The sequence below is a fragment of the Prinia subflava genome, chromosome 2 (assembly GCF_021018805.1).
Source record: "Prinia subflava isolate CZ2003 ecotype Zambia chromosome 2, Cam_Psub_1.2, whole genome shotgun sequence".
NCBI classification, from domain to species: domain Eukaryota; kingdom Metazoa; phylum Chordata; class Aves; order Passeriformes; family Cisticolidae; genus Prinia; species Prinia subflava.
The window spans coordinates 33,009,723-33,030,039 of record NC_086248.1 but is presented as its reverse complement, the minus strand read 5'-3'; the positions used below and the strand labels follow the sequence as shown (position 1 = coordinate 33,030,039).

The following is a 20,317-nucleotide window of genomic DNA, read 5'->3' as shown; positions in this document are numbered from 1 at the left end:
TACATGCTGGAAACAAAGGCTCCCATCATAAGCCCTGATGGAAAACAGGCACAGAGGTTGCCCCATCTGTATTACCCTCTGGTTCCTTCTGTGGAATTCTGTTTTTCTTTTGCTCAGATTTGCTCTTTCCAGTGATCAGCAGATGTGTTTGCAGCCTGACAAGCACTTATGCTGACCTCCATGAGGGGGTCTGAGGAACGCTTCTTGAAGAGGAGTAAAGCAACCCTGAGTGCCCTGAACTACATACACCCCTTCACTTGACTGTCCTATAGTGTCCTAAAGAAGCAGCTTCTGAATTACTATTCTCAACATTTCTTTCCACTGAGGTAGCAACCATTCAGAGACAGTTAAGATGATTAATTAGGTATCATTGTGCATGGCAAATACTTGCCTTCTAAATAATTCAGAAATATAAAAATGTGCATTTGCAAAGTTTCACTTGCACAGTTAAAATGGCAGATTGATACTAATCAGTTCAACATTTAAACTAATATTCTTGGCTCAATTCAGGGTGAAAAAAACTACAGTAACTTGCACAGTCCTTTAAAAGTACTTTATCCTGAGCTAGATTTCCTACTTCCAGTAATACTTATCTTTCAATATAAAAACAACTACAGAATTTTACCCTGAATGTTACCAGTGAAGCACTGGGAAGTGTGCCATTGGCTTTTTAATCAATACCACACCACCCAGCAGCCCATACACAGGAAAGTTCACACAGCCTAATCTACTCAAAGTGTCCAAGTAAATCTATTCAGTATAGTGAAGGAAATAAAACTTTTGTTTGAAAACTTCATTTCTGAAAGGGAGAAAAAGTGCTTTTAAACAGTTTTGTGGCTTACAGACAACCAATTTTATAGATATTTCATATATAACTCATGTTTCCGTTTTCTGAGCAGCGTCCTTCATGGCAGCTTAGTCTTTCAATAATAATACAGCTAATCAATCAAGCAGTAGAAAAGTGTTATCTGTCTGGATTAGGAACAGACATCTTTGCTGTGGCTGCACTAAATGCAGATGTCTGCATGCACATGCAACAGCTAGGGTGTCAGCAGAGCATTCAAGGCAGAGGCTTCTTTATCAGCAGGCTATGTTGAGAAACACATTAATTTCATGCATTCATTCGTGTTTACAGGTGAAGGTGTAATGGGAAAAAATCACTCCTGATCCCAGTCCACTCATACATGAATAAAACACACAGATGAAGGATGCTGATGTTAGAATAAGCACAGGGAAAACATTCCCTCAAAAAAAAAAAAAATCAACTTTATGGACAGCTAGTTCATCTCTCTTTGAATTGTAACTGCTATAACGCTTATGCTCCAGTCCCAGTGAATAAAACAAAAGTTTTAGTCAGAAATCAGTGAAGATTGCCAAAGTAAACAAGACACCTAAGAAATTTCTCACTGACCACAATGACACTGTGCTTTGAAAATTTATACATAGACAAGATGCTCAGTAATCTAAGGACAGCCTCTGCTGTTACAGTCCCTAAAGAAGCAGCTAAGGCAGCACATACTCTTTAAACAAGCTTGCACCACTTTTCTGACACATAACAACAAAACTTTTTAAGGTGATTTATACAGCTACATATTGGGAGTTAATGTTGGGCTTAGTTTAAATCCTGCAAGGAAAAAGCACACGTTTGCTTTTGATTCATGTCTCATTCAGAAGCCAAATACTAGGAGTCTGTGCATGTACAAGCTTACAATCTACTTCATTTTTTCGGTCTTGTCAAAGACCTCAGAAAGATTACAAATCAGTGTGCATTTTAACGTACAGAAATGTACATTAAAAAACACACAGATTCTTTGCTTTTATCCTAGTAAAAATGTCAGATCTTTTTTTAAACAGGTCAACTACTTATGTCCTTTATGTCGGTAGCAGGTGTCATCTCTCAGCTGCAAAATTAGAGTTCAATTTGCCTCACCTAACTTTACTCTAGGAAAACTAGGGTTTTCCTAACTTTTTTTAAAGACTGAACTTTTAAACCAAGACATTTCCAGAGGCCAGTTTATCTCATGACAAAAACAGACTGCTAAAGCAGTTGTGATGAATGACCCTCAGGAAACATCCTTTCTGTAGAATAGCTCTATGAGCTCCAGCAACTAGGTCAACCTTCATTTTTCCTTCTTAGACATCTGAAGATCGACAAAAAAAAAAATCTAGCCCCTGTTTGCATGTTGATCTATTCCAGGAATTGTACCAAAAAAAGTTTCAGTTACTGCTGAGATCCATCCAGAGTCCATGGTAGTCTGCTCCAGGCTGGTGCAACCTCATCTCCTCATGCAGATGACAAATGCTAACCTATTTCAAAACAGCAGAATCTCAAAATCTTAAAAATGCAAAGAAAGTATCAGTAAAATTAGGCAGCAATTTTTATTTATGCTCACTGTATTTATTCTTTCTGTTTGTTTCCCTCAGAGCTATATATTCATAAACACGCTCATAGGAGCAATGCAAAGTCAAAACAGATGCTTAGCTTGACTAGAAGAGGCCTCTGGTGGCAGTTGTGAAGTACAACTTCTCATAGTTCTAGGAAATATGTATTTTGATGACATAATTTTCTGTATAGAAAAAGCTACAAAAAGCAGACCAAGGAGTTAGATTTGCAGTGAAAATTGACATATTACTGCACATCTCCAAAGCACTAACAATTTCAGCCCATCCCTCTTCATGGCTACAGCACAGTTGTCACAACAAAGTTGCATGTATTTCCAGCTAAGACTAAAATGACAGCCTTTACTGATCACAAAGGACACCACTCCCAGCAGTAAAACTGAGGGATGTGTTTTTGCAGCAAAACTTGAAGTCCTGGTCTCCAACACCACGCAGACTCCCACCAGCCATGGACCATGTATTCCAGCACCAGTTGTCCAGAAGGGCAGTAAGGTTACAGCAATTCTGTGCACCATTCAGCAGGACAAAGAGACAATGGAAGCATTTCAAACACACATGTGAGATAAAGAAAAACAAAAAGCTGGCCTGATGTTTATGAGTGCTGCACAAGTAATACAGGCAAAGGGTCACCTGTAACAGCTGATAATTTCCTTATTGGTTGAACTGGAGAAAAAGTAATTCCATTATCACTTAAGAGCCCACAGAGAGAACATAAGCAGACCAATGGACAGCTGAGGACTTTCTCTGGAATGGGCACCTTTCCTACTGCTCTTTTGGACCTTGACACTGGCATCTCAAGTAGGAAATAACAAGTCCCATCACTCAAACTGATGCTGTAAGCCACTGTCAACTGAAACAGCTGCAATAAGCAGTTCCTCTTGGGATGATACTACAACAAGCAGCTAGAACTGTACTTCCATACTTCTGTTTACACTAGCAATTACCTAAAAGCTGTCCAGGATGCAAATTAAATTTTAAAAGTTTCAGCATTACATAATGCAACCAACTAATGCACAAATGCAAACAACTAATTATCTTCAGCTGAGCAAAACAGAAAAGTTCTAAAGAAGCTGAGAAATTAAATTTTCTCCCATCAGACCAGCCAGCATACAGCCAAACTAACATAACAGCAATGCTAACTAAAAACATTTACTGTTTGGTATTTATTATAACAAACAGCTGAGCTGCCTAGCCAACAAGCACTATACTTTTTATGAAAGTATGCTCTTAATTCTTAATAGTAAACTTATGAACAGATTTAAAGCTACAAGTCCATCTGTTCCATCTTTTAGAGAGATGGAGAACCTCTCCTACAAAGAAACACTAAGAATTGGGATTGTTCAGCCAGGCAAAAAGGTTTGGGGGTGACCTAATTGCAGTCTTCCTGTACCTGAAAAGAGCCTATAATAAAGATGGAGAGAGACTCTCTACAAGGGCATGTAGCGACAGAACAAGGTGGATGAGCTTCAAACTGAAAGTAGGTTTAGATTAGATATTAGAAAAACAAAATCTTCACTGCAAGGGCAGTGAGGCACTGAACAAGTTGCCCAGAGAAGTTGTGGATGCCCCAGCCCTGGAAGTGCTCAAGGCCAGCCTAGATGGTACTCTGAGCAATGTGATCTAATGGAAGATGTCCCTGTCTATGGCACGGGAGTTGAAACTACATGATCTTTAAAGTCCTTTTGGACCCAAACCATTCTATGATATTTTTATTTATGCCACAGTTACCTTAAAAGATGTTCAGGACAGAACATGAGCTGAAAATCTTAATGGAATATCCAAATTTAAAGAACATATTTGCAAAATATTGTACAGCTAAAGCTCTGCACTTCCTGTGCACAGCTACATTTTTTCCTGATGATGTTTCAGTGCAGGTCCAACCCAACAGAACACACTTAATTGCTCTTTCAAAGAGACACTTTGTTTTCAAGAATGACAGCTCAAATCTTCAAAGTAGGAAAAAAATTAACTAAGAAAAAAAAAATCATTTTACTTGTCTAGAAAAGATTGTAAAGGATTTATTATGGCCAAAATTTCACTTTATATGGATGACAGTAACTCAACACATTTAATTTTTCACAGCTAGAAAGTACATCCAAGTAACAAGAACTACACTTCAAACAAAAAATGAAAAACATTTCAACCAAGAAGATCAAATTTATGAGGCAACTCATAGCTACATATATAAGTAAACAATTTGTAACACATCCACAACCATTCAGCAGAATGCTGCCAATAGCAGATGCACAACATGGATCTGTCCTCCCGTAATCCATTCCATCCCATCCCACTGGCAGTCCCCCAGATAAATGAAACTGAAGAGAAAGACAAGCTTTGCCGTAGAGCAGCAGACCAATGGATATTCTTTCCCTTTATCATACTTAATGTGTTTGTATGTTACCTGACCAGAAGCAAGGTCCTTACTGAGCAAACACAGAATGACAAAACACTTGTCTACACAATTAAGATATTCCAAGTATAAAGAGTCAGGTACATGCCTGATCTGCCCTATTTAAACATCTGTACAACCTAAGTTAGCTGTAGATATGACATCATAATGCCTTAAGTTAGAAACTGCAGGCAGAGAAAGTATTGGATGGAATTATACACCTTTTTCGAAGCCCATGGCTGTTCTCATCCCTGTGGTTAACTCGGTACTCTACAGTTACTAGTCCTGAGTTAAGAAAGCTGCAGACATCTCTCCGTCTTCTGAGTGATTTGTTCAGCAGCAGAAAATGAGCTAGTGAACCCGGCTTGAACTAGGACCCAAGGAGTTGTTAGCCATGGTCCTGCAGGACTGTGGATTTGCCAGCTTAAGGAAACTCTCAGCTGTAGCAGAAGCAGTAAGTGTTCTGTTAGCAACATCAAAGACTTCCACAAAGAAGGAAAGGACTTTCCGCTACCCAGGAATTTCAAACTTGGTAGGCTGAGAAGAGTAAATGCTGCTTTTTTTCCCCCAAGAATTCGTATAACTTAAATGAAAACATTTATTTCTAAAAATACAGATAAAACAACACTAAGGCATATTACTGCAGACCTACAGCTAGATGAAGTTCTTAATGTAAGACAGCAAGAAAAAAAAAGAGATTTTGCCAAAGACAGCAGAGATGTCAGAAAGACAAAGACTCAGAAATCATGGAAAAGCACTTTTCAGGCAGAAGTCTGAATAAATTGTGCCCTCTGCTTGAAAGTAAAGAACATGTATTCAGACATTATTTTGAGTCTTGAAAAATAATTTTCTTTCAATGCTAAAGCAAATGTCTGGTCCATGTAATGTGCATGTACTCTGCATTTATGATACAAAAAATACAGAGCAACATATACAAAACAAAGCAAAAAATGTAGGTCTTTTTAAAAAAAATGAGGTTGTCTTTAAATTAATATGCATCATTTCCTTACCTTGCAAACAGTCTCTGTATCCCATGGTAAGATGGTCCTCAGATCAATAACTTCACAGGACACACCAAGCTTTTCTTGAGCCATTGCTGCCACCTCTTTGATCACATGTACCTGAAAAAGCAATGTATCATTACCAAATAATCTAAATTATGTAAATTGCTCTAAATTACACATATGGAATACAATTTGGGATTTAACATATCACCTGCATGTTGAGCACAGACCTTTCTATTCAATAATAACCATTTAGTATTCACTGCATTCCTCTTATTTAGTACCTAATTATTCCCAGTATTTTAGCACCACTCCAGAAACTAAATTCACTGAAGAATCACTGAGAACTAAATTTGCTCTCTAGAGAAGTGTCTTTCAGTGAATAGTATCAATCCTCACTATTTTTTTAAATCAGTTTGAATGAGTTTCAGAAGTTTTTTGTTAGGAAAAAGATGAAACAAGATGATTAAGGATTTAAACACAAACTATATCATGCATATATGAACAGCTAAATGCAAAAATACTATTTTAAATGGGACATCAATAGAAGCATTGCAATAACAGAAAATAAATACAGCTTGCATTGTTTTTGTTTAAACTTTAATACATCTGAGGCTGCAGTAAGAATGTTTGAAAATTTTCAACATGGCACACAGGATGGATGTTTTTGCTGTTAGTCTGTAAAAGTAAAAACACTTACCTAGCTCACAGGAGATATGAGTTATTTATTTACAATAATCAGACTAGTTATTGACAATAAAAGACTGAGCACAAGTGCAGAGGAATTAAAAGCCTTTGCTGCCCTTCATGAGCACCACCCAGGGCAATCAGCATCAGGGATCTCCATCAGAGCAGCAGCTGAGAAGTAACGACCTCATGTGCAAAATCGTAAGAGAAGTTACCAGTGAGTCTGTGCAGCTCCTCTGCCTATTGAGAGTACATTCTGGATTGATAGCACAATTAGCAGTCAAACTCTAAGTTTATGTGTTTCACTTAAATAAATACATCCTCAGCACAAACTCACTGAACATTTTTGATCTGCAGAATCCCGTCACCTCCAGTGGCAACCCAACACACTGGATTTACTGTGTCTGTGTGAAACATCTGCCCCCACGCTGTACGACAGCCACAGCCATGGTTTGGTCAGCTCCTAAACCTGGATTAGTCTGCACAGCTGTCCTATTTTTAGTCACATCAAAACAAAATTCTGTCTTAACTTTTTCCAAGCACCAGAACAGCTCTTTTGAAGCATGCCCCTCCAAGTCCTCTCTGCACTACTGCCTACTGAGTAAATTCAGGATATTATTAAATCTCCATAGCCAGTTTTTAAGCCATTATTTTATCAAGTCAATTACTTCATCAATATCTGCTGGAGAAAAAGAAGTAAAAGTAAAGATATTTAAGAAGTCTATAATTTCATAGCAGTGCAAATAACCATAAATATAAAGGAGATAAACTAGTCTGAAGACAAGGAAACTGCTACAGACAAGTACTGAAGACTAGAAATTTCAAAGAAAATAAAACAAACAAACCCAATAACAACAACAACAAAAAGGCACAAACTCAAAGATCACTTCAATACTCTTTGTTGCAAGATTCTCTCTAAAGGCTTCTCAGATACAACTGGGCCAAGAAAATAGTAACTTCTGGTTAGTCCAAATGAGACTAAAATTTCTTTTCTATAATTCTGGACTATGAAGATGTGTTTTCTTAACAGTTTTTTCAATATTTGCAGATCTTAATTTGGCAGGGGGATGGCGAGAGGGAGGGCTGCCAATGATGTTCCTGAATAGCTTTGAAATTAAAAGTTAGACTCACAACCATACCAATCCCTACTTGTATTAAACGTCACATGGATTTTTAACTTTCTGTATAAAGGTGATCCCCAGGTTACACTTCTTTAAATCATGCAGTGGAGATCTATACTTTTGTTTCAGTATACTATTTTGAACTTTTCTTTCCTCAGAGTTAGATCTCACTGCCTCATTCTTAAATCTATCATTTTCATAATCACAGAAAAATCAATAACCTGATGCGCAGGTACCTCTTCCACACTTCCAGAGTCATCTTCAATCAAAAATGAATAAAAACTTACATAATAAAAAGCAGGTTGCATAGAAACATATACACTGGCAAACATTCATTCAAGCACATAGTGATGGAAGATGGCACACGTTTCAATGTCTGGCACTTGAGCCTGAATGCAAGCATCACCTAGGCCAGGCTTTGCTGGGTGACAAACATCTTGTAAGAGAATTACTGACCTGAGTGCCCCAAGCAACCATTGTCACGTCACTGCCCGTCTGCAGCACCTCAGCTTGAGACAGTGGAATGTTGTAAGGCTCTACAGGAACTTGTTCCACTGAAAAAAGAGAAAAGAAGGGAAAATAAGCATTAGATTCCTTTATTAGTCAACATTATCCCATAAAAGTATACACTAAAATTTCTCTTCAATGTTAAAGGCATCTAAAATAATATACCAAAATTATACGGAGCATGTTACTGGTGCCCAGTGACAGGATGAGGAGCAATGACCACAAAGTGAAACAGAAAAAGCTTCACCTCAATATGAGGAATAATTTCTTTATGTTGAGGGTGGCAGAGCACTGATCAGGCTGCCCAGGGAGGTTGTGGGGTCTCCTCTCTGGAGGCATTCCAAACCCACCTGAATGTGTTCCTGTGTCACCTGCTCTAGGCAACCCTGCCTTGGCAGAGGGGTTGGACTGGATGGTCTCCAGTGGTCCCTTCCAACCCTAACAATTGTGTGATTCTATTACCATTAGGCCAAAATAATTGAGTATTACCATTCATTTCAAAGCTTAAGCTGCAATTCAAATTCTTTTTAATTAAACTGTTACAAATATGTTCAGTGTAGAGTTAAATTTATGTTATATACCACAACAAGATGATGCACATATACACATGCAAAAGAAGTATTAAGTTCTGGTGTACATCAAGTCAAAATATCAGTATCAGATTTGGAAATCAACACTGTTACAGTTGATAAAAAATATCAAGTAACCACTAATTGATCAGAATTCTTGATAATTCTAGTAATCATCAGAAGAGTCCTGAAATTATACTTTTATACTCAGACAAGAAGGATCCACTGTGCCAGCATCCTCCTGATGCTCTGAGCATGATGCCTCGAAATTTTATGTTTAAATTGAGGTAAAAGGTTTTCAGAACTTACAAAGCAAGTGTCAGCAAGAACTTCTGCTTATAGCAGTTTGAAACAAATCTAAATGTTTTTCCTTAAAAAATGTTATCTATTCACCAAAAATACACCACAATTAAGAGAGAAGGCAAGAATTAGGTATCTTGTCTTCTCCTAAGACATTTAAGGTAGCTCCACTCAAGACTCATTTACTAGTTTTCAGATGGAAAAAATGTTAGGTCAGTTTTGCTAGTTTTGCATCACTGCTCCAATGCATATTGACTGGTTTAATGACTAAAACTATGATAAACACCACCTATATATCATATTTTAAAAGAAATACTGTTTTTGATCTAAAGATGAACTTGTCTATGCACCAGAAAGTCAAATAATATTTCTTAAAACATATTCTAGTGATAAATATAAAAACTAAATTTCTAAATACACAGAAACAATTTATAAAGAAAACATCCTGCCTTTTTGTGTTAACCAATTTCATAGCTCATAAAACACTTACCGAGTTCCTGCTGAACAAAATTTCTTCTTGCAGTTACAATAAAGAACCTCCCTGAGTGATACCACTAGTGAAGTGGCTCATATTTTTCCTTCACTGTTATGGTAGATCAAATACAAGTAGAGTGATTTCGGTTTTTTTCTGGCTTACAAGTTCCACAGGTAACTTCAAACAATGAAGTAGCAAATAATTTTCAATCAAAGCAGACAATTTTCTTTTTTCTTGTTGATAATGATATATAAATACCATATATGTCCCAGAATGACAGAATAGCTGAGGCAGGAAGTGACCTCTGGAGATCGCCTAGTCCAAGCACCCTGCTCTGCAAGTGATTGCCTTGAATAACAAGTGGCTAGAAAAATACAGGGCTGGGAAGGAAAGGGAAGAAAGGCACATCCAGCCCTTGCTCACTGCACATTAGTGGTAGACAAGTGGTCTGGTTTGCACATTGTACAACCCTTGGGCAACAGAAAGAGATCCTGAAAGATAATGAAACTCAGCTATACTAATTGGCATTGCATGGACTGCCTTTGTCATGAAATGGTCACCTACATGAAACCTGGAGTACAAGAAGCTTAAAAGATACCACAGGACCTTCGAGTGGAAAACCAGGATACTGACACAAATGCAAAGGTTTTTTGAAGGGAGTGGGATGAGCCAGAGGAAGAATTAGAAGGTGTACATGATACAGAAATAAAAGCTTTTTCTCTCTGCAATGGTTTTATCCACTTGGGGAAATGAAATATAAGACAACTACACAAATCAAGTAATTTCTTACTATAGCTAAACCATTCTGCAACAAAATGTCCATTAAATGAGCTCATCTATAATCCCTGACAACTTTAAATGGAAAATTCAGCTTGTCAGAAATTTATAGGAGAGTCTCATTTGGAAGGATTTTTCTTGATTGCCTTTGCAAAAACTCCTCTCCCAACTAATACAGATGAAAAACAGCACATGAAATTATTCTATTAATATTCTTTCCTAATAATTATCTAATCCAGGATAACAATGTTTATATACACAGCAGTCTGTTCATCTATTACTAAAGAAATAAGGATTTCAAATCAAATACCGATTTCAAATACAGCAATTAACAAAAAGTTATCATTATCAGTGAAAAAGGGCCATGACAAGTTAATTTTACGAGGTTACAACATCTGTTGCATTTTCTAAAGGAGCAGTCTGAACAGCAGAAAGAAAATACATGTTTTCTCATCTTACCTACCTTGTCTCTATAACAACCACTGATGCAAGCCGTATTTATTTCTACACCACCAATGTCATATATAGTACAATTAAATGAAACTGAAAAGGTCAAAAAACATCAGAGTAGGTTCTCCACAAGATGTCTAAACCTGATAATGTCAAGGTGACTCATCTCCTCCTTTGATTCATAACCATTATGTTCTCTTGACACTCCACAGGCTGTTAACACTTTTTATAAATCAAAGCCTCCTTTTCCTTTTTAATTCAGATATTTTCTTAGTATCTCTGACATTTAGAGGGACGTCACTACAACACCTTCAATAACATTATGATCTCGTAAGTTAAATAGCAACAGAATTCTCTCTTCGCATGTGTGCTTGTATATTTAACTCTAGATTTTTTACTCAGAAAGGCTTACATTTCTTTGCTCTTTCCTAATACAATTGAAAGAAAATTAACATACACAATACTTCTGATAAACATTTATATGGTTATGTGAAAGAAGACAGCATCTGCTTCTTGAAGAGTGTCTAAACAAGGATCTTTACAACACAAAAGGGGCTAATAGGAAGAGGGAGAAGCTGTAAGGAAGAACACACAGGGACACAAACTTTACCACAAAGGCTGAGGGTGGCAGTTACAAGAACCAAACCTACTCAGTCGCACTTATTGATAAGGGTATGGGCAACACAGGAGTGTTTCAGTAAAATCATCTGGCAGGATGATAAAAGAAAAAGGAGAAGCTATAAACAAAATATGGAGACATACACCTGAAGACAAATGTAACTAAGACAAGAAACAAACTTTGTCAGGAACACTCAGAAGGTGTGTTAGCCTCAGGCCATCTGAATAAGGACAGATACCCTGTAGTGTTTTAAAGACTATCCCATCTACAGTTTATTTTCAGTTGTAAGTTCAAATACATCAGCAGCTCTGAACAAAATATCACGGACAAATATTTAGAAGCCTGATAGAAAGAAACAAAAGTCCATTAGAAGAAAACGATGAGGCTCAAAAGCCTACACTAATTTTACAGATAGAAAATCTTCCTTCCCATTAAAGTCCTCAACACCTTAATTTTTCAACTAAGTCCCTAGATAGTCACCTTGTTACATCAGTCACAAAGCTCTCTGAACAAACATGTCTATTCACATGAAGCTAAAGCAAGGAAAAAAAAGCTATGGTAGGGCCAAAATAATTTCATTATTCAATGACTGAGCCATCATCATGGAAATAATGAAAATTATTTTTGTCTGGAACAATGAGATCCCAAATCTCAGGTGAAGTTTTATACCATGCTAAAAAGGAAAAAAAAAAGATAAATGAAGTAACAGAGGACAACTGATACCATTTTGTGTTCTTGTTTTGGAAAGCCTGCATGCTGCCAGCCTTCAGAAGACCCTGTACTGTTTTGAGACACTAATGGAAAGACACAATAAACACAGACATAGTTCAAGCTTACTGTCTAAGTCAGTTTCAGAATCTGTAGGATTTTCTTTCTCCTGCTAGAATCAACACACTCACACGAGGTATTGTAAAATTTTTCTCTATGAAATGCAAGAATGTTTTTAAAACCCTTCTTTCCACCATTTACCTTATTCTTGTTTACCAGGCTTGTGTCTCATTGCTGCTGCATCTTGATCTTATCAATCATGATGGCCCTGGTCCATTTCTGAACTCACCAGGCCACTTGGTTTCTCTGGTGGAATTACCAGAACCCTGACTATGGCCAGGAGAATAGGAATGAACTCTAAGAGATCAATTTTATAGAGAAACTCCCAGACAGCAGTCATCTTCCAGTCCAAGCTGAGTCAACCCACAAAGGACAGCTTGATAGTAAAGATGACAAACTAATGATAACACAGAGAAAGGTTTACAATGAAAATAAAAGGAAAATAAAAACCATTCCATATAGTAAGATATTCCTGCTTTATATTGTAGAAATAATAAAATATTCACATAGATGGAAGAAGTTACCTCTTACAATCATCCCTGTCACATGCTGATGCAAACGTACTACAAATTTCAACTTGCACCACTAAACTGATGTTCTTAGAAATTCTAAGACAAAAAATATGGGCAAAGTCTCTGAAAATTAGCCATGATAATACAGGAGGAAATCACTATCTTTCAGAAATTACCAACAACAGCAATGCTGTAGAGGCTTACTGACCAGCACATACATCACATTAAACACTATTTCAGCACACTCAAGATTTCCATCAAAGGCCTGATTTATGTTCACTAAATGATCCAGCAACTGCTTTACAAGTCATTTCCTCAAACACACAAACCTCCCTAGATTCTCAAAAGCTGTGTGATATTGATGTGCATCCTTTCATTCCAGCATTTTATTAACTCTCCAGTCTGTACTTGTGACTTGTAAATACTGAGGGGAATGGGGAGAAACAAAGGCCTGTTTTAGAACACTTCATTTTTTTTCTTTGTTTAACAGGACTCAGGCTCAAGCTCATTTTTCCAGCTACTTCCTCTAAATGAATGGACAGAGACCTTTTAGTTGAATTTTAGTAAGCTCTCAAAACACACTGAACTTAAGGAATGCAATACCTTATCCAATATGGATACATCACACCCCACCATACTAAAATTAACTACACTTTTAAATTTACATTGCTAACCAGACTTCTGGGCCTTTTTTGAAAATATAAAAGCAAATAAACAGTTTTACCAGTAAATATCCTGTGTTATATTACTATTTTTTTGTAGTTTTGATGTCTGCTTTCTAAATTTTTCCCGTATTGCTGTAAAGGAAGTATCTAGGAAGAGGATAAATTTACTCACAAAATGGATGGACTGATGGAAAAGTGCTTTTAAAAGGTCCAAAGCAAAATAGAAATATTTTGTCTGTCACTCAAATTCAGTCCAAACAGAGTCAACTTATAAACTGGATTGATGGATCAAGCATAGTTGGCATATAAAGCCACAAGACAGGGAAATGCTACAGGCAAGTCATGGCTTCAGTTCGATTTTATTGGTTGCTCATTCAATTTGTCTGCCCATCTCCACGTGCAAAATTTTTCATCCATTTTCTGTTCTGTCAAGTTTCTCTAGTCCAAAGAAGTAACAAGCTAATTTTTAGAACCGACTCAAACACCATCATTGTCAATTCTGCTGTTCCAATACGTTACACATAATTGAGAGTTGCTAAAACTACTCTGAACCAGAGAGTTCACTATGACCAGAAAAAAAGTGATGGCAATCACATTTCCTTTCAAATAAGGTTAAAATCTAAATGGGCAGATTTTGAAGATTTTTAGAAATTAAACATTTCTAAGAAATTTTAACCTTGAGAAAACTGTGATGGTGGGGCTCAGTTCTTTTGGAAAAATAAAAACTGATCTGGAAACTTATATTAGTTTTTAGAGTTACCATAAGAAAGCAGTTCAAATTCTGCCAAATTTATATTAGAATTTGATATAGTACCTCTTAGTTCTATTTCTTTTTTTCACCCTAGGCTGTAAATTCCACTTTCAAACCTAATTGAGCATAAATCAAATGGCAAATGTTTGTTTATCTTTGAAGTCAAACTTCAAGAATTTATTCAGTTTTCATCATTTCTCTTAAAACCCAGCCCACAACATAGCTAGAGACCAAACAAGTCAAGACTTCTACTGAAGTATTGTTTTAGCTGTGGCTATCAACATATATGTGTAAAAAACCCCAAATACTGTTGCTTTATTGGAAAATACAACATACAAATCTTTACCTGCAGCTCTGTAAAGTATTTTAGGTTCAAAGAATATGCATGGATTTTTGTCCTCTATGCATGACAGCAGCAATCCTTTGGCCTGCAGAGGACTCCTTGGAATAACAACCTGTAAAAATATTTTTAAGTAGTTTATTTAAAACTGCAATTCTGCCAGAAACTTCAATAATACTAAAAACTAAGTAATTATTTGCTTTAAATAAATCTATTTACAGATTGAGCTGTTCTTACAAAGTGAATTAACATCAGTGCTACATTATTAAAATATACTCCAAATTTTGAATTCTATTTTGTTTGTTGATGAGCCTTTTATTGTTCCCTCTATACAGTGATTTAAATACCAAGATATTGTCAGATAAGGCAGAACTAACCTCTTAACAGTAACATTTGAGGTAAAAGGAACAGAAAAATGTCAGTCAGATTAATAGACAAATATATATATATATATACACATAAACTTAGTAAAATTAATGTAGATGTATAACAAAAAAATGCAGCTGAGTGATCCTCAGTTACTTGGGTAAAGATTCATCAGAACAGACCTTAAAGGTATTCAGACTTAGTCCGATAAGTTTTGAAGGCTACAAGAGGAAATAGCAATTTAAAGCGGACTTTCTTCGCTTGTGGTGGAAGCTTGAAATTTGTTCATTTTGGAAATGGGTAACCAATAAATGCCTTAAACTATTATTAAGCAAAAAAAAACTAAACAAGGCCTCCAGGTGTAATCCAAATGCTCAGGAGAAAACAGTATAATTCGTTTGCCAACAGGAGAGTTACCTTTGGATGATCTAAGAGAATTTCAATAATGAAAAGAAAATTACCAAATTATCACAGTTTAAATGAAAATAGAACCCAAAAACCAAATTCCCTCAAATCAGAAGAACCAACTAATTTCCATCCCAGAGACCTCAAAGAGCTGGAACACGCAGCATGAAGTCTACCCGCAAATACTCTTGTAGCTGTGAAGTTGGAAGTCACTGAAAACATTCGTTCTAGCACTTGTTTAAAGACAAAAATCCATTTTAACTACAGCTATGGCTTCAAAATATATTTTGAGAGTAATATTAATTATTTATATGAAAGTAACATAAAAGATAAAACACAATCTAAATCTCCTATGATGTGAAATTAACTCAAAAAGTGATTTTTCTAAACAAGGGAGTAGCAGCTTATTAATATTTCACCAAAACATTTGGTAACAGACACACAGGAAATTAGCCATGAATGTCACTAGTACAGCTCCTTAGGAATGAATCATTTTTAAGACAGATTTTGTTTACCTTATTCATTTACGATGTTATGTCAGAACATGGTGATGAAAACTATTCCAAAGCTGGAAGTCACTACACTAGAGCGGATGATACTAAAAAGACCCAGTTCACATTGAGGACATGACTGACAAAAACAAACTGAAAAATACATACTGAAAGTCACATGTTTAAGGACTACATTTTTGTTATAGATTTAAAACTCAGAAGTAGAAATGCAGATCTGAATTTAGTATCTGCTCAAAAGATGACTAGCATACTACAGAGTAAAGTCCTAAAAAGAGTAACAACATAGACAAGGAATAATAACACTTTTAGTGCTATTGCAAAAATCACTTCTAGAAACTCAGCTGGAATACTTAATGATTCTTTCAAACCTTTGAAAAGGAAACAAATGAAACAGATGTCAAAAAAGTTCCAGATATAGTTAACATTTCTTTGATACTTAGATTTGTTTAGTCTAACAAAACAAAGACTAAAGAAAGTACACGTGTTTTAGGATATAAACAAGATGGTGAAGGACAGATAAGTTAAATATACAAGTTAGTGAAGAACAAATTTAGGCTGGAAATGAAAAAGCTTCTAACCATGAGAGTAGATATTCATACAGTGGAATGCAGAGAATCAATATTAATGTCTTCCATGTACACCCTCACAACAGTGGACACAAGATACAACCACCCAATAGTGTCCTCAAACCCCACCAAGCACTGCCTAAGTACCAAGGACCACAATCCTTTCCCTGAATAACCAAAGTTATACAAACTCCCTGGGGCTTGGCAATCCAAACAGCTTCTGCCACTTAAGAAAAACACAAAATCAAAAGGCAGAAACCTTTCCCAAAGTTTACTAAGAGGGTTGTTTTGAAAACCACTCTTTCCAAAGATCAAACCCCACCCTCCTCAGCTTGTAAGACATTGTCTTTCCTCCTGTAATATGGAGAAAATATACTTAGATATGGGACATTTGAAAATGCATCTGAACCACCAGTTCATTTTAACCTCTTGATCTCTATTTTAAGGATCAGGGTTATTCAAAAACACCTGCAGTCTTGAAACATTATGAATTGCATCAACAAACATCTTTGCAAAAAATATTAAAGGAACAACACTGTTTTCACAAAGCAACAATATTCAAAATATAAGAGTCTAAAACACTTCTCTGTGTGGAATTGCATTTTATGGAAATGGTTTGCTCTGGCTCACCCCTGGAAAATGTATGGTTTATCCCAAGTCTGTACCCTCCCTGCAGTATCCTGTATCTGTAACCTCATTGGCTGGAGACTGTTACCGCACCCCTTTGAACCTCGCTGTTAAGAGTGCTAACGCAAGGGGTCTCGCCCTCTTGGCCCCTCTTCCCCTGGAGGTCTCCAGACGCTCCCCTTCCCCCTCTCCCCTTCCCTTCCCCCACTCCCGCAGGACCATGCTCCCTGCCTGGAGTGGGACTCTGAATAAACCCTCACCTCATCAGCACCCCACCGGCGTCTGAAGTCTCTTTGCCTGCCAGCACGGGAACACCCACGACCCAAGGACCCGGGGGTCTCCCGGGGGACCCCCCCCCGGGAGCCCCCCAAAATTTAAACAACAACAGATGACGCACCAACTTCGGGCAACAGCACCAACAACCCTGAGACAAGATGGACCATGGTAACTCCGTTTCGGTGCCGTCTCCGGTGGAGCGGCCATTCCGGGCTGCCGTGGCCCGGGGAGGCCCCTCCCCCACCGCGCAGAGACCTCGTGAGCCACCACGCCGCCGTCCCACCACCGCCGACCAGCCCGGCGCAGGCCCAGGTCCCAGCCCCTTGGAGCCCCGGCCCGCCTCGGCGCTGCGCAGGCTGCACAGCCCCGCCGGGCGGCGCGGCTCCACCACGGCGAGGCTCCAGTGTGAGCTGCGGCGCAGCAGGACCACTGCTGCAGCGCGTGCCCGCGGCACGGACCTGGCCCCGCTGCACGGGCCAGTCCGGCAAGACCGGCGCAGGCCCGGGTGCCAGCGTGGCGGGGCTCCGGCGCGGCCCCGGCCCAGCGGGACCCCGCTGCGTTGCGGGGCAGTCCCGGCATGAGCCGACACGTGGCCCTGGCCCCACCGCAGCGCGCATGCGGGCCGCAGCACCGGGAGAAGCCGCGCGGAGAACAGGTGCCCCTCCCCCCGCCCGGCAACAGCGGCGCGAAGAAGTAGTTTAACAATTATGCCTTTCTAGTTTTTGTGTGTGTGAATATTGTAGATTCCCCTGTTTTCTGTTTTAGAAAGCAGAGGCCTTTTCAGGTCACAAGGGTAGATCCAAGGGAAGCAGTTTTTGAATTGTCTTCTTGTAAGGCGCGATTCAGTGGTAGACTATTGAATCAGTAACGCTTTTGGGTTTATACCGTCCTCAGTTAGTTCTGTGAGTGATTGATAACCTGATATGGTCTCTGAGAAAGTATTTGACGTTTTTTGTAGTTTCTTCCTTTTGTTTTTCTTTTGATGACCTAAAACTGGGGGTCTTTTGTTAGGTCTCTGACACTTCTGGTGCAAGTATGGACAAAAAAATCCCCAATGGGTACATATGGACGAATGTAAACAATTGCATGCAGAGTGTAGGTCCTTTTGGTTGAACCAGTTGGAAAGTGAAAGGAGTGATTTGGCTCAGATCCGTGAGTGTCGCTGACTTGCTATTCAGGCCTTACGGGAATCCCGTGACAGATCAGTGGCAGCTTGAGTTGATTTAAATTCCTCACTGCCCCTGCTCGGCCCCAATGGGGGAACTGCAGCAGGCCACCTGGAGAATCTGAGGCCGCGTGTGGAGCCCGGGGAACTCCACGTGTTTTCCTGTCCCTAGAGTGGGAGCAAGGTCAGCGCCACAGCCTAAACTGGGGGCTGTGGTGGGCTGAAAAGCCAGTTGGAAAAGGCTAGACACTATTAGGCCAGTCACACTGAAAAGACTCAAACAAATTTGTTAATTTGTTTCAAATTTTGCAATATAAACCCACATAACCCGTTTATTGCAATTACAAAGTCAGATAAACTGTTCACAGTATAACATAATCCTTACTGCAATTGTATTTGGTTTCATGCTGCAAAACTGTGTAATTACTGTTTCATTTTTAAATTGTTAATTGTCATATGTCATATTTCTCTTCTCACATTTTAAAGAAAAAAAAGGGTGAATTGTGGAATTGCATTTTATGGAAATGGTTTGCTCTGGCTCACCCCTGGAAAATGTATGGTTTATCCCAAGTCTGTAACATCCCTGCAATATCAAGTTATCTGTAACCTCATTGGCTGGAGAATGTTACCGCGCCCCTTTGAACCTCGCTGTTAAGAATGCAAAGGCAGAAGGCTCTGCCTCTTTGCCCCTCTTCCCCTGGAGGCCTCCGGACACTCCCCTTCCCCCACTCCCCCTTCCCTTCCCCCTCTCCCTCAGTGAATAAACCCTCATCTCATCAGCACCCCACCGGCATCTGAGTCTCTTTGCCTGCCAGCACGGGAACACCCACGACCCTAGGACCCGGGGGTCTCCCGGGGGACCCCCCCAGGAGCCCCCCAAAATTTAAACTACAACATCTCTGTGCACAAGAAACTAGTAGATTGTTCCATCAGTTCCACAGAATTAATGTGCCTTTACCCTTAACTGAGATGGCAGATCTTAGTGGTAGCAACCTATTTTAGCATTTTACCCAAGGGAAAGTGAAAGACAGTGAAAAACCAACACAAAGATCAGAGGTGGGAACAAAGAACTTATATTACCTGGAGTGACTAAATAAGTAATTCTGAGTTACTAAATTATTGGTAAGACTAGCCATCAGTCTAGGTAGTGGGTATGAATTAGAAAGAGTTTTAATCACCAGAGTGGTGATTAAAAACTAAACGTCACCCCTTGGTATAGTATATAAAAATTTGAGATTCACCTACAAGATCAGCAGAAATTAGCTAGACCTGGAGTCAGCATTTTAATCATCTAAGTTATGTTTTTCTTTCATACAATAATAATAAATAAAAAAAATAATAAACTACTTTCATTTTTAAACAAACTCTAGAAAACATTTGATTCAATAACCAGGAAAAAGACTTTGTAGATTGCTTTTGCCTATAATCAGGAAATACTTTCAAGTGCAGAAGAGGACCTCAAATACCATAAAGAATAACCAAAGACAAGAATGTATCCCATTCCTAAAATATTGTGAAATAAATGAAATTAATAATACAAGGGTTTTTATTTAAGAGAAGAACAAATAGGAGAAATGGCTATGGCCTTCCTGGAGATGAGTAACAGCTGAAGCTTTAGGACACCAAAATCATAGAGAGACAACAGTTTAAACAGCAGATAAACAATGAACATGTGTCTTTAGAACACAAATACTGGTTCTGCTCAAATCTTCTACATGAATTCGCCATGAGTCATTGCTCAATGGACTGAATGCCAGCTAACCCAAAGTAGAAGTTCACAGACAAAAATTTAGTCAGGAAAAACTGGAGAGCCTGACAAACAGTGCTCGCTTAATCTGAGATGACTATGTGCTGCCACTCTCTCTTCTCTAGTAAAGTTACCCACCTAAGCACAAGGCATCTTCACTTCAAAGGATGCCATCATCTCAGGCAGAAAGCTTGCCTGAAGCTCTCACTCAGAGAATCACCAAGCAGTTGAGTTTGGCAAGGACCTCCAGAAGGTCATC

The 20,317-nt window shown here is 38.4% G+C and overlaps 1 protein-coding gene across 2 annotated transcripts in view; it reads right to left on the bottom strand.

Moving 5' to 3' along the window:
- Positions 1–20,317, bottom strand: part of BCKDHB (branched chain keto acid dehydrogenase E1 subunit beta) — a 109,841-nt gene that overhangs the window by 64,833 nt on the left and 24,691 nt on the right. For both annotated transcript variants that reach the window (XM_063389530.1, XM_063389532.1), the window contains exons 6-8: positions 14,401–14,509; positions 8,058–8,155; positions 5,800–5,910 (exon numbers count right to left, since the gene is read on the bottom strand). In XM_063389530.1, coding sequence (XP_063245600.1) covers positions 5,800–5,910; positions 8,058–8,155; positions 14,401–14,509 — 318 coding nt within the window. The remainder of the gene's footprint in view (positions 1–5,799; positions 5,911–8,057; positions 8,156–14,400; positions 14,510–20,317) is intronic.